The sequence below is a fragment of the Macrobrachium rosenbergii genome, chromosome 12 (genome assembly GCF_040412425.1).
Source record: "Macrobrachium rosenbergii isolate ZJJX-2024 chromosome 12, ASM4041242v1, whole genome shotgun sequence".
Taxonomy (NCBI): Eukaryota; Metazoa; Arthropoda; class Malacostraca; order Decapoda; family Palaemonidae; genus Macrobrachium; species Macrobrachium rosenbergii.
Window position 1 is genome coordinate 64,890,320 of NC_089752.1, and position 14,335 is coordinate 64,904,654.

Sequence of the window (14,335 nt, forward strand, 5' to 3'; positions counted from 1 at the left end):
AGTAGTATTTATCAGATACAGCGTTCCTTGAAAGAAGGGTTTCTTTCAATACTATAACTAGTACGTAAATTACCCCCAATACATCAGTAGTGGCCTTCCTTACTAAAAAAAGACAAATACTAGGTAAGGATAAGCAAACTGACCATAACCAGGAACTAAGAGGTCATATAAAAGTCTGAAAGAAAGTCCATGATCAGAATAAGGACATGAGGGCTGATGTATGATGAGAGTTAATTCCATACACTGGCCATGAAACAGGGTGTGGAGAACTAGTCGTCAAACAAACAAAACAGAGGCTATCCCGTATCAAAAAGAGGGTTGAAGGGTGCATGTTGTTGTAAGTGAGTTTACTTTATTGTTGTTGTTGTTAGACTGACCTAGTTTTTTACCAGCAACGGTTCTTACTCTTACGAGAAGCCGGTGAGAAACCTGCAGAATGGTTGTCCTGGTTGCTATTAGATATGCAGTGGATGGAAGTGAGGAAATACAGTATTTTTCAAAAGAGTAGCCAACATGACCATGCAGCGAAGGGAAAAAGACCTAAAGGAGAGCAGAGGTCAAGGTAAAGGATACAAACATTAGAATTTGATTAAGTGCTGTCAAGAAAGAAGGCAAAATTGATATCATTTATAGGAGCAATATTCGCAGCATCGATGAATAAGATCAGTGCAAAGGTTTTATCTCCTGGATGAGGAACATACACATTATGCCTTTCTTCCACCATTAGAACCAAATAATCACTCAAAATATTGTTGAAGAGGAGAGGCTGAAATGGATCATTACTGAAAAAATAAGTGTTGGATAAAAAAGTAGACGAGAAACTGGAAGGTACTGTTTCATGCTGAAACGGGGGTGTTCTGAAATAATGCTCTGAAGACCAGAGGTCATTTATGGTTAAAGCAGCAGGAAATTGAAGCGAGAAGACTAAGAAACCTCAGGCGAAAGAAAATGAACAAAAGACAACCACTATTAAAAGGAGAAAAAGAAAAGACGTATGACTTACAATACTTAAAATGATGAATCCAGGCAATGTCACTCAAGTAACATAAAGAGAAAGGAAAAACTCGTACCTGTCGCACACAAGTTGACATTGCTATCACAGGCATTTTACGAAATAACCAGATTTAACTTTGCACTGCCTGTTAACTCACTCTCATTTGCGGGACTTTCTACGTAAAAGAGGTAAATAATCACTAAGTTACCGATAGAATAGAACATTTCGTACCTTTAAAAAATCTAATGATACAGAAATTTTTTTCAACTGAAACATACAAAAATAAATAAATAAATAAATAAATAAATATATAGCTAAAAATCATTGAATCTTATGTAATAAATAAGATTCCTTCTTGAAAACCAATGGCTTAGGTTTTACATAGGCTATTGCCGAGGAGTCAGTGAGGAGTCATTTAACATCATTTACCATCATTTTCTACAAGGAGCCAAGCACATTCTTCACTTCGAATCACAAGGGTCTCCAGTTTCGAATGACTGAAACGAAAAAGGGCAGCTTAGTTAAAACAGAACAAAAGTGTATCATTTTTATCTTTCTACAAAATAACTTTCGACTGAGTGTTTATCAACTGATTTCTTAGGGGTATATTTTCTTGTTCTTTTCTAAGGTGAATTTTCCCCTAACACTATCATGAATTTGTCTTGTGAGATTCAAAATCGATCGAAAGTGTTGAAGAATTTGTCACAAAGAAAAATTCTAATAATAATAATCCGGTCAAATAGTATTTAACAGTTATTCTTATTACCTAAAGACATACAGTACCTGAGTTAACGTGAATTCAGGTGCGTAATAATCGTAGAGGGTAACGGTGCCAGGCAGAAGATCCTCGACTTCAAAGTCCCTTTGGATGCGGAAGGAAACACAAATTTCGGAGGCACCGACCGATTGCAGATAATGGAAGACCTTCCCATCTTTCTCCTATGCAATGCAAACAATACAGGTTAGTGTGAAGCCGATAAACTCTTCCAAATGTCTTATAAAACATTAATCTAGACTGGTATACTTGAATTATTTCTGGAACTGTCCTTAATATCCTCAGTACTAAAGAACTGTTATATTTCTGTCTAAAGTATATTTATTTCATTAAGCACCTTTATACAAGAAGATCTTATTAAGGTAAACTGGAGATTTGTTATAAATATTCTTAATTATCATCTAAAACCAAGATTGCAGTAGTCATCAAATTGCAAGGTTTTCGAATGAACAGTTTTGTGATCACCAAAATTACCTCATGACGCTTAATAATTCGCTGAGCAACAAGACCTTTCAAGTCTTCCTCCATTGCCGAGTATCCTGTTTGAAGGTCAACCTCCACGACAGCCATGTTGGATACGAAGTCTTTGTAGATGTAAGAAGCACAAATTTGCAACAGAATCGGCAAAGTGCAGTTTTCTTGGTCTATCATGACAGACATTACAAAAGCAGGACTAATAGGCTTGTCGTAAATGTTGTACTGGTGGGTAAGCTGAAGATTTAAATATCTTAAATTAGCTTAGAATAAGAAAAAAATACGGTGTTTAAGAACCATTTTTATAGTCTCGTACCATCATAAGAAACATATCAACAACAAATATTAAATTTTAGTCATAAAGGTTTTATTGGTGGAGGACCTGAGAATGTAAGTCACCCAAACTAATATCAGAATCATAAAAATAAATAATGTTATTCTTAAGGAACTAAACATTATCTTTAATTCCCTAGATGTTGTGAAAATTTTAAAAGTAAATCTAAAAATTTGATTTTTAAAAATAAGATTTATTGATGAGCCTTTTTTCACCTAAACCCATGGTTGTTGAATGTTCTGGAAAACTAGTCATTTAAAGGTTTGTTCACTTAAGAGAAACAAAGGAAGTGAAAATGGTATTCAAATGAAAATCTTGCTGTAAGTGATAATTCATATTATATATGTATATATATATATATATATATATATATATATATATATATATATATATATATATATATATATAATATGAATTATCACTACAGCAAGATTTTCATTTGAATACCATTTCACTTCCTTTGTTTTTCATTAAGTGAACAAACCTTTAAAATGACTAGTTTTCCAGAACATTCAACAACCATGGGTTTAGGTGAAAAAAGGCTCATCAATAAATCTTATTTTTAAAAATCAAATTTTTAGATTTACTTTTAAAATTTTCACAACATCTAGGAAATTAAAGATAATGTTTAGTTCCTTAAGAATAACATTATTTATTTTTATGATTCTGATATTAGTTTGGGTGACTTACATTCTCAGGTCCTCCACCAATAAAACTTTTATGACTAAAATTGTATGGCCTAATGGGCAGCGCCCTTGCCTTTCAATTGAAAGACCTGGGTTCGATCCTGATGTGAGTCAGAAATTTATTTCTGTTCCACACGTGATTGTGCGTTGATTATTTCTATATATATATATATATATATATATATATATATATATATATATATATATATATATATATATATATATATATATATATATATATATATATATATATTATATATATATATATATATATATATATATATATATATATATATATATATATATATATATATATATATATATATATATATATATATATAGAAATAATCAACGCACAATCAGCCTGTGGAACAGAAATAACTTTTCTGACTCACATCAGATCGAAACCCAGGTCTTTCAATTGCCAGCAAGGGCGCTGCCCATACAAGCAATTGAAAGACCTGGGTTCGATCCTGATGTGAGTCAGAAATTTATTTCTGATCCACACGTGATTGTGTGTTGATTATTTCTATCTTATTCACTCAGAAGGGATAATTCAAATGAAATGCTGTCAACTGGGTCATTGCTGAGTCGGGAAGTTGGGGAAAACATGCTGGTATGCAAGCAGTTAGCTTGACCAGGTAATTCCTTGGGTGTAGTTGCCCTCAGGTTCCAGCTTCTTTTATGACGCATGGCCTAGTGGGCAGCGCCCTTGTCTTTCAATTGAAAGTCCTGGGTTCGATCCTGATGTGAGTCAGAAATTTATTTACATATATACATATACATATATATATATATATATATTTTTTTTTTTTTTTTTTTTTTTTACTAGCAGGACCTCATCAAAACTGGATGGTATCTAGCAGAGATATTTTTTAAGGAAAAGTTACAAGCTTTCTAGGATTAACAGTCCTCATTGTCAAGTATCCGTAGAATGGCTGGACACATAGTCCAGCTGTATTTATACATAGTGTGTGGGGGAGTGGATTAAAGCACTTGTTTTTCTAATTCTGTATGCAGGCTCCTTTAATCCTTTGATTACCCTCCTTATCCTGTATGACCCCATCCTCATGACCTTGGCTTTTCTCTACCTGCAGCTTCTTCCAAATGTGCATTGTCCATGTGGTCTCTTGTGTCTTTGCATTTCTTTTCTATTAAAGAGTATATGATTTTTCTTAATAGGCTGTCTTCAAATCCGTTTCCAGTATTGCCTGCCATTACATTGTTCGTGAATGTTATGAAGGCATTGTCTACAATCAGTCTGGCCGTTTTGTTAGTGTTCCTGTACAAAAAATTCATATTCTCCTAGTCTATTTTGTGGTCTTTTTCCCAATAGACTGGGAGAACATGAATTTTTTGTACAGGAACTCTAACAAAATGGCCAGAATGATTGTAGAGAGTGCCTTCATAACAAGCATGAACAATGTAATGGCAGGCAATACTGGAAGTGGATTTGAAGACAGCCTGTCAAGAAAAATTGTATATTCTATAGTAGAAAACAAATGCAAAAACACTAGAGACCACATGACAATGCACACCTGGAAGAAGCTGCAGGTAGAGAAAGGCCAAGGTCGCAAGGGTAGGGCCACATAGGAAAAGGAGGGTAATCAAAGGATTAAAGAAGCCAGCATATGGAATTGGCAAAACAGGGGCTTTAATCCATTTCCCTACATACATATAAATACAGCTGGACTACGTGTCCGGCCATTCTATGGATACTTGATGATGAGGACTGTTAGCCCTAGAGCACTTGTAACGTTTCCTGAATAAATATCTCAGCCAGATACCATCCAGTTTTAATGAGGTCCTGTTAGCAATTGTATCAATGCACAGAACAACTGTGTATATAATAAAGTTAGTATATATATATATATATATATATATATATATATATATATATATACATATATACATTATTATTAATTTCCTTTACTTTATTTCTGCGTGTGTGTGTGCATCCCCATTCCTCCCATTTCCCTAACACCAAAAGCCAGTTTAAGCAGGGTGGTCCCTAAATACACCCCGTCTCCCGTTCCTTCCTTGTATTTGGCGAAGCAGTTGTACTGTAGAAGTTGTGATATAGCAAAAGTCTGATTTCGACGCTCCATGATGGAGTTGGGACTTGATGTCTGCACCATGTTCGATCATGCATACAAACTGAAGCAGTGATGGTGGCAAAGCTTGTTCTAAGTCTTTGTCACGAAAACAGCTGCTGAAATTCGACTTCTGACGGAGCATGTCTTGTCTTATTATCCCAGCAGCTTTTGCTAGATGGATTGCTTCACCATAACAGGATGCTTCTGATAGGATTGAACCTACATCAGTTTCAACAGCCAACAGAACTTCTCGTCCTTGGCGATTGGCTTGCAGCTGTGGAATGTGCAAAAGCAGTTGACCCTTGAGTCGAGTAGGATGAACATCAGGCAAGTCAACACCAAGCTGTTCCAGCCTCTGCTTGTAAAGCTTGGTCAAATCAGCAAGCTTGAAAATCGGTGGCCTCTCACTGGCATTTTTCATCTTGCAGATGTAGGTGACTAGTTCAGAGAAAGCAATTGGATATGCATCCTTCCAGTGTTCCTGTGCTTTTTCTTGCTCCCGCACCTTTAGGTATGCCCATTCTTGGTTATACAATGCCACCAAACAGCCAGGGTGATATTTCACTTCTTGGGCTACGACATCTCCTGCACTTAGTTTGATGGGAAGTTTTGTATCACTGAGTGTTTTGGAACATTCATTTATTCTCCTATTCACTTGCACTGTCATTGCTTCTCTAATCTCCCCTCCTTCAGTTTCACAGAAGAAGCATTCTTTTGTTTTAGTTTCTTGGAGCTTTCGTGGAATTTTACTTCTACTGCCCTCATCACTAGTACCTACATGACTTGCTCTTTTTTCAGCTTGGTGTTACTTTGTGTTGTTGAACAGAAGCCTGCAACTCTCATGATATTGTGCCTTATTTTTTCTCAGCGTTTCCTCCATCCCAGAACCTTCGTCAAGTCTTGCAGGGTCTAGCTTGATTGGTAACGCACTGAGTGAGTGAAACAGAGGAATATTCTTTGCCAGGTTCATATGTCCATCATCCCCTCTTCTGGCAGGATTGGCGAGGGGAAATTTTAGATCTTCTTTCTTAACCTCCTGACATAGGCAACACTTGATCCAGTCTGTTTTCCATGATTGTCCAGTAGAGGTCGCATCCATGATTACGATGACGTTCAGGGTCGAGGGTTTATCCTTTTACCACCCTGTACATGTAATAGTATAATAGGCCTCTTATGTCCTGTAATGTACAATAGGCGCTTTCCTGTATGGGATACAGCTAGGTTCTTGCACTGTGCCATATACTAGTCCGATCGTTCATCCAGTGTCATAAGTCCCGTGCGATCTGTACACCATCCAGATAACTAAAACCCTGTTATCCTTGGTTCGGCTCTCCCGCGCTGGCATGTCCTGTCCATTCAGGTGCGGCTGCCTAACTGATTTGGGGTTGATTAGGCAGCATTTGGGATACTAGCAGGTTGTTGCAGTATGATGCCAACATAAATTTCCTACTTAGCTGACACTGAACCCCATGCTGAATTTCACAGCAGTGATGTCACCAATGTGCCTTGGTAGTGCCCAACAATCACTTCTTTAATACAGTGCCTTAACCGTGTTATAAACTAGAAAATATACCTCAGCAGGCTTAAAAACATAGGAATCCACGCTTAGATCATGCAGTTCGAACAACTACAAATATTTCTAAGCAAAACATCAACTTCGCATGGTTATTTTGGCGGCCATCTTGAAAAATGGCCGCCATTTTGGATTTTCAATTGGCCAATCGGGCAGATTTGATTAGTATCCGTTGGAGAACAATTGTGCCAAATTTGATGCTTGTATCATCATTTGCACGATTCTTCTAAAAAATTACTCTTATCTGCCACACTATTTCTAAGGGTCAAATGTGAAGGGGGAACTTATTAAGGATGGAACATGAAGGGGAAACATATTAAGGGTGGAACATGAGGTGGAACTCATTAAGGTTGGAACATGAAGGGGAACTTGTTAAGGATGGAACATGAAGGGGGAACTTATTAAGGTTGGAACATGAAGGGGAACTTGTTAAGGATGGAACATGAAGGGGAACTTATTAAGTTTGGAACATGAAGGGGAACTCATTAAGGGTGGAACATGATGGGGGAACATATTAAGGGTGGAACATGAAGGGGAACTTATTAAGGATGGAACATGAAGGGAGAACTTGAGTGTGGAACATGAAATGGGAACTTATTAATGGTGGAAGCTGAAGAGGGGCTTGTTAAGGGTGGAACATGAAGGGAAACATATTAAGGGTGGAATATGAAGGGGAACTTATTAGGGGTGGAACATGAAGGGGAAATTTATTAAGGGTGGAGCATAAAAGGGGAAGTTATTAAGGGTGGAACATGAAGGGGAGCTTATTAAGGGCGGGACATGAATTGGGAACTTATTAAGGGTGGAGCATGTAGGGGGAAGTTATTAAGGGTGGAGCATCAAAGGGGAACTTATTAAGGGTGGAACATGAAGGGGGAACATATTAAGGAGGGAAATGAGGGGGAACTTATTAAGGGTGGAAAATGAAGGGGAAATTATTAAGGGTGGAACATGGCAGGTGAACATATTAAGGGTGGAACATGCAGGGGAACTTATTAAGGGTGGAATATGAAGGGAAACTTATTAAGGGTGGAATATGAAGGGGAATTTATTAAGGATGAAACATAAAGGGGAAATTATTAAGGTTGAAAATGAAGGGGAACTTATTAAGGTTAGAACATGAAGGGGGAACTTATTAAGGATAAAAAATGAATGGGGAACTTATTAGGGTGGAACATGAAATGGGAAGTTATTAAGGATGGAACTTAAAGGGGGAACTTATTAAGGGTGAAACATGAAGGGGGGAACTTATTAAGGGTGGAACATGAATGAGAACATATTAAAGATGGAACATGAAGGGGGACTTATTAAGGTTGGAAGATGAAGTGAAACTTATTACGGATGGAACATGATGGAGAACTTATTAAGGATGGAACATGATGTGGAACTTATTAAGGTTGGAATATGAAGGGGAACTTATTAAGATTGGAACAGTTTGAAGGGGAGCTTATTTAGGGTGGAACATGAAGGGGAACTTATTAATGTTGGAACATGAAGTGGAATTTATTAAGGTTGGAACATGAAGGGGAACTTGTTAAGGGTGGAACATGAAGGGGAACTTATTACTGTTGGAACATGAAGGGGAACTTATTAAGGATGGAACATGAAGGGGAACCTAGTAAGGGTGGAACATGAAGGGGAACTTATTAAGGGTGGAACATGAAGGGGAACTTAATCAAGGGTTGAACATGAAGTGGGAACTTATTAAGGGTGGAACAAGAAGGTGAATTTATTAAGGGTGGGACAAGAAGGTGAATTTATTAAGGGTGCAACATGAAGGGCAACATAAGGTTGGAACATGAAGAAGAACTTATTAAGTGTGGAACATGAAGAGGGAACATATTAAGGGTTGAACATAAAAGGGGAATTATTAAGGGTGGAACATAAAAGAGAAATTTATTAAGGGTGGAACAAATGGGAACTTTTTAAGGGTGGAATATAAAGGGGAATTTATTAAGGGTGGAACATTTAGGGAGAACTTAAGGATGGAACATGAAGGGGAACTTATTAAGTGTGGAATATGAAGGGGGAACATATTAAGGGTTGAACATGAAAGGGGGACTTATTAAAGGTGGAAAAAAGTTAAGTATACCTTAGTTTTACCAGACCACTGAGCTGATTAACAGCTCTCTTAGGGCTGGCCCGAAGGATTAGACTTATTTTACGTGGCTAAGAACCATTTGGTTACTTAGCAACGGGACCTACAGCTTATTGTGGAATCCGAACCACATTATAGTGAGAAATGAATTTCTATCACCAGAAATAAATTCCTCTAACTCTTCATCAGCCGGCCGGGGAATCGAACTCCGGCCCAGCGAGTTCCAGTCCACAGCTCTACCGACTCACTAATTTAAGGGGAACGTATTAAGGGTGGAAAATGAAGGAGAATTTATTAATGGTGGAACATGAAGGAACTTGAGGGTGGAACATGAATGGGAACTTATTGAAAGTGGAAGATAAAGCGGAACCGATTAAGGGTGGAACATGATGAGGGAACTTATAAAGGTGGAATATGAAGAGGAAACATATTAGGGGTGGAACATGAAGGAGGAACTTATTAAGGATGGAATATAAAGGGGAACTTATTAAGAGAGGAAGATGAAGGGAGAACTTGAGGGTGGAACATGGATTGGAAACTTAGTAATGGTGGAACCTGAAGGGGAACTTATTAAGGCCGGAACATGAAGTTGAACTTATTGAGGGTGGAATATGAAGGGAAACTTATTAAGGGTGGGACATGAAGGGGGAACATATTAAGGGTGGAGCTTGGAGGGGAACTTATAAAGGGTGGAGCATGAAGGGAAACTTTTTAAGGGTGGAACATGAAGGGGAACTTCTTAAGAGTGGAATATGAAGGGGAGCTTATTAAGGATGAAGCATGAAGGGGAACTTATTAAGGGTGGAAATGAAGGGGAACTTATCAAGGGTGGAACATGCTGGGGAACATATTAAGGGTGAAACATGAAGGGGAACCTATAAAGGATGAAACATGAAGGGGAACTTATTAAGGGAGGAACATGAAGGGGAACTTATTAAGAGTGGAACATGAAGGGGTACTTATTAAGGATGGAGCATGAAGGGGAACTTATTAAGGGTGGAACATGAAGGGGAACTTATTAAGGGTGGAACATGAGGGGAGAACATATTAAGGGTGGAATATGAAGGGGAACTTATTAAGTTTGGAACATGAAGTGGGAACTTATTAATGGTGAAACGTTGAAGGGGAATATATTAAGGTTGGAGCTTAAAAGTGGAACTTATTAAGGGTGCAACATGAAGGGACACTTATTAAGGGTGGGACATCAATTGGGAACTTATTAAGGGTGGAGCATGTATGGGGAACTTATTAAGGGTGAAGCATATAAGGCGAACTTATTAATTGTGGAAAATGAAGGGGGAACATACTAAGGAGGGAAAATGAAGGGGGAACTCATTAAAGGTGGAACATGAAGGGGAACTTATTAAGGGTGTAACATAAGGAGGGAAAATGAAGGGGGAAATTATTAAGTGTGAAGCATGAAGGGGGAACATATTAAGGAGGGAACATGAAGGGAGAACTTATTATGGGTGGAATATGAATGGGGAACATATTAAGGGTGGAACATGAAGGGGAAGTTATTAAGAGTGGAACATAAAGGTGGAACATATTGAGGAGGAAAAATGATGGGGGAACTTATTAAAGGTGAAACATGAAGGGGGAACACATTAAGGAGGTAACATGAAGGGTGAACTTATTAAGGATGGAAAATGAAGGGGGAAGATATTAAGGAGGGAATATGAAGTGGAACTTATTAAAAGTGGAACATGAAGTGGGAACATGTTGAGGATGGAACATGAAAGGGGAACTTATTAAGGGTGGAACATGAAGGGGGAACATATTAAGGATGGAATATAAGGGGGAATATATTAAGGGTGGAACATGAAAGACGAACATATTAAGGATGGAATGTGATGGGTGACCATATTAAGGATGGAATATAAAATGGGAACTTATTAAGGGTGGAGCATGAAGGGGCAACTTATTATGGGTGGAACATGAAGTAAAGGGGAACTTATTGGGGGTGGAACATGAAGTCGGAACTTCAGGATGGAACATGAAATGGGATCATATTAAGGATGGAACATGAAGGGGAACTTATTAAGGATGAAACATGAAGGTGGAAAGTATTAAGGGTAGACATGAAGTGGGAACTTGTTAAAGGCGGAATGTGAAGGGAACCTATTAAGGATGAAACATGAATGGGAATTTATTAAGGGTGGAACATGAAGGGGAACTTATTAAGGATGAAACATGAAGGGGAACTTATTAAGGCTGGAACATGAAGGGGAACTTATTAAGGATGCAACATGAAGGGGAACATATTAAGGATGCAACATGAAGGGGAACTTATTAAGGATGAAACATGAAGTGGGAACTTACTAAAGGCGGAACATGCAGCTGGAGCTTATTAACGGTGAAACATGAAGGGGATCTTATTGAGGGTGGGACATGAAGGGGAGCTTTTTAAGGATGAAACATGAAGGGGAACATATTAAGGATGAAACATGAAGGGGAACTTATAAGGATGGAACATGAAGGGGGATCTTATTAAGCATGAAACATGAAGGGGAACTTATTAAGGGTGGGACATGAATGGGGAACTTATTAACGGTGGAACATAAGGGGGAACTTTTTAAGGATGAAACATGAAGGGGGAACTTATTAAGGGTGGAACATGAAGATGGAACTTATTAAGGATGAAACATGAGGTTATATATTAAGGATAGAACATGAAGTGGTAACTTATTAAGGATGGAGCATGAAGGGGGAACAACTTATTAATGGTGGAACATGAAGGGGGAAGCTATTAAGGATGGAACATGAGGGTGGAACTTATTAAGGATGAAACGTGAAGTTATATATTAAGGATAGAACATGAAATGGGAACTTATTAAGGATGGAGCATGAAGGGGGAACTTATTAAGGGTGGAACATGAAGGGGGAAGCTATTAAGGGTGGAATATGAGTTGGGAGCTTATTAATGTTGGAACATGAAGGGGAGCTTATTTAGGATGAAACAGGAAGGGGAACTTACTAAGGATGAAACATGAAGGGGAACTTATTAAGGATGAAACATGAAGGGGAATCTATTATGGAAGAAAGATGAAGGTGAACATATTAAGGATGGAACATGAAGGGGGAACTTATCAAAGATGAAACATGAAGGGGAACTTATTAAGGGTGGAACATGAAGGGGGATATTATTAAGGGTGGAACATGAAGGGGAAGTTAATAAGGTTGGAACATGAAGGGGAGCTTACTAGGATGAAACATGAAGGGGAACTTATTGAGGATGGAACATGAAGGGAAATTTATTAAGGGGGGAACATGAAGGGGAACTTATTAAAGTTGGAATATGAAGGGGAGCTATTTAAGAATGAAACATGAAGGGTGAACTTATTAAGGGTGGAACATGAAGGGGAACTTATTAAGGGTGGAACATGAAGGGGGAACTTATTAAGGTTGGAACATGAAGGGGGAAATTATTAAGGATGAAACTTAAAGGGGAAACTTATTAATGATGGAACATGAAGGGGGAACTTATTAATGATGGAACATGAAGGGGGAACTTATTAAGGATGGAACATGAAGGGGAACTTATTAAGGGTGGAACACGAAGGGGGAACTTATTAAGGATGGAACATGAAGGAGAGCTTATTAAGGATGGAACATGAAGCGGGACTTATTTAGGTTGGAAGATGAAGTGGAACTTATTAAGGATGGAACATGGTGGAGAATTTATTTAGGATGGGACATGAAAGGGAAGTTATTAAGGTTGGAATATGAAGGGAAACTTATTAAGGTTGGAATAATTTGAAGGGGAGCTCATTAAGGGTGGAACATGAAGGGGAGCTTAAAGGTTGGAACATGAAGTGGAACTTATTAAGGTTAGAACATGAAGGGGAACTTGATAAGGATGGGACGTGAAGGGGAACTTAGTATGGTTGGAACATAAAGGGGAACTTATTAAGGGTGGAACATGAAGGGAACCCTATTAAGGGTGGAACATGAAGGGAAACTTATTAAGGGTGGAACATGAAGGGAACTTATTAAGGGTTCAACATGAAGTGGGAACTTATTAAGGGTGGAACAAGAAGGGGAGCTTATTATGGGTTTAACATGAAGGGTAACATAAGGGTGGAACATGAACCGGAACATATTAAGTGTGGAACATGAAGAGGGAATATATTAAGGGTTGAACATAAAAGGGAAATTATTAAGAGTGGAATATAAAATGGCAATTTATTAAGGGTGGAAGAAATGGAACTTATCAAGGGTGGAACATAAAGGGGAACTTATTAAGGGTGGAACATTTAGGGAGAACTTAAGGATGGAACATGAAGGGGAAGTTATTAAGTGTGGAACATGAAGGGAGAACATATTAAGGGTTGAACATGAAAGGGGAACTTATTAAAATTATAACATAAAGGGCAATGTATTAAGGTGGGCCCGAGTTCGTGTCTCCAATTTCTGGTGATAGAAATTCATTTCTCGCTCTAATGTGGTTCGGATTCCACGGTAAGCTGTAGGTCCCGTTGCTAGGTAACCAATTGGTTCTTAGCCACGTAAAATAACTCTAATCCTTCGGGCCAGCCCTAGGAGAGCTCTTAATCAGCTCAGTAGTCTTGTAAAACTAAGGTATACTCAACTTTTTTTTATTTTATTAAGGGTGGAAAATGAAGGGGAATTTGTTAATGGTGGAACATCAAGGGTGCACTTGAGGGTGGAACAGGAAGGGGTAACTCATTAAAGATGGAACATGAAGGGAGAACTTATCAAGTGTGGAACATGAAGGGGAACTTAATAAAGGCGGAATATAAAGGGGAACTTATTAAGGGTGGAACATGATTACGGAACTTATTAAGGGTGGAACATGATGAGGGAACGTATTAAGGGTGGAACATGAAGGAGGAACTTATTAAGGGTGGAATATAAAGGGGAACTTATTAAAGGTAGAATATGAAGAGGGAAATTATCAAGGGTGGAACTTGAAGGGAGAACTTAATGGTGAAACATGAATGGATAACTTATTAAGGTTGGAACATGAAGAGGGGGATGTATTAAGGGTGGAACATGAAGGGAAACTTACTAAGGGTGGACCATGAAGGGAGAACTTCAGGGTGGAACATAAACGGGGAAATCATTTATGGTGGAACATGAAGGGATAACTTATTAAGTGTGGAACCTGAAGGGAGAACTTATTTAGGGTGGAACATGAATAGGGAAGTTATTAAGGATGGAAAATGAAGGTAGAACTTAAGGGTGGAACATGAATTGGGAAGTTATGGTGGAACATGAAGCAGGAACATATTAAAGATGGACCATGAAGGGGGAACTTATTAAGAGTGGACCATTAAGGGAG

The 14,335-nt window shown here is 38.2% G+C and overlaps 2 protein-coding genes across 2 annotated transcripts in view; one reads left to right on the top strand and one right to left on the bottom strand.

Annotated features, from left to right (window-relative positions):
* LOC136843705 (uncharacterized) overlaps window positions 1-14,335 on the top strand; it is a 462,741-nt gene that overhangs the window by 166,686 nt on the left and 281,720 nt on the right. The window lies entirely within an intron of this gene.
* The window catches only part of LOC136844040 (alpha-2-macroglobulin-like protein 1), a 28,120-nt gene that overhangs the window by 6,554 nt on the left and 7,231 nt on the right, over window positions 1-14,335 (bottom strand). Inside the window, exon 3 of the mRNA XM_067113055.1 lies at window positions 2,244-2,480. Within this exon, the coding sequence (XP_066969156.1) occupies window positions 2,244-2,480 (237 nt within the window). The remainder of the gene's footprint in view (window positions 1-2,243; window positions 2,481-14,335) is intronic.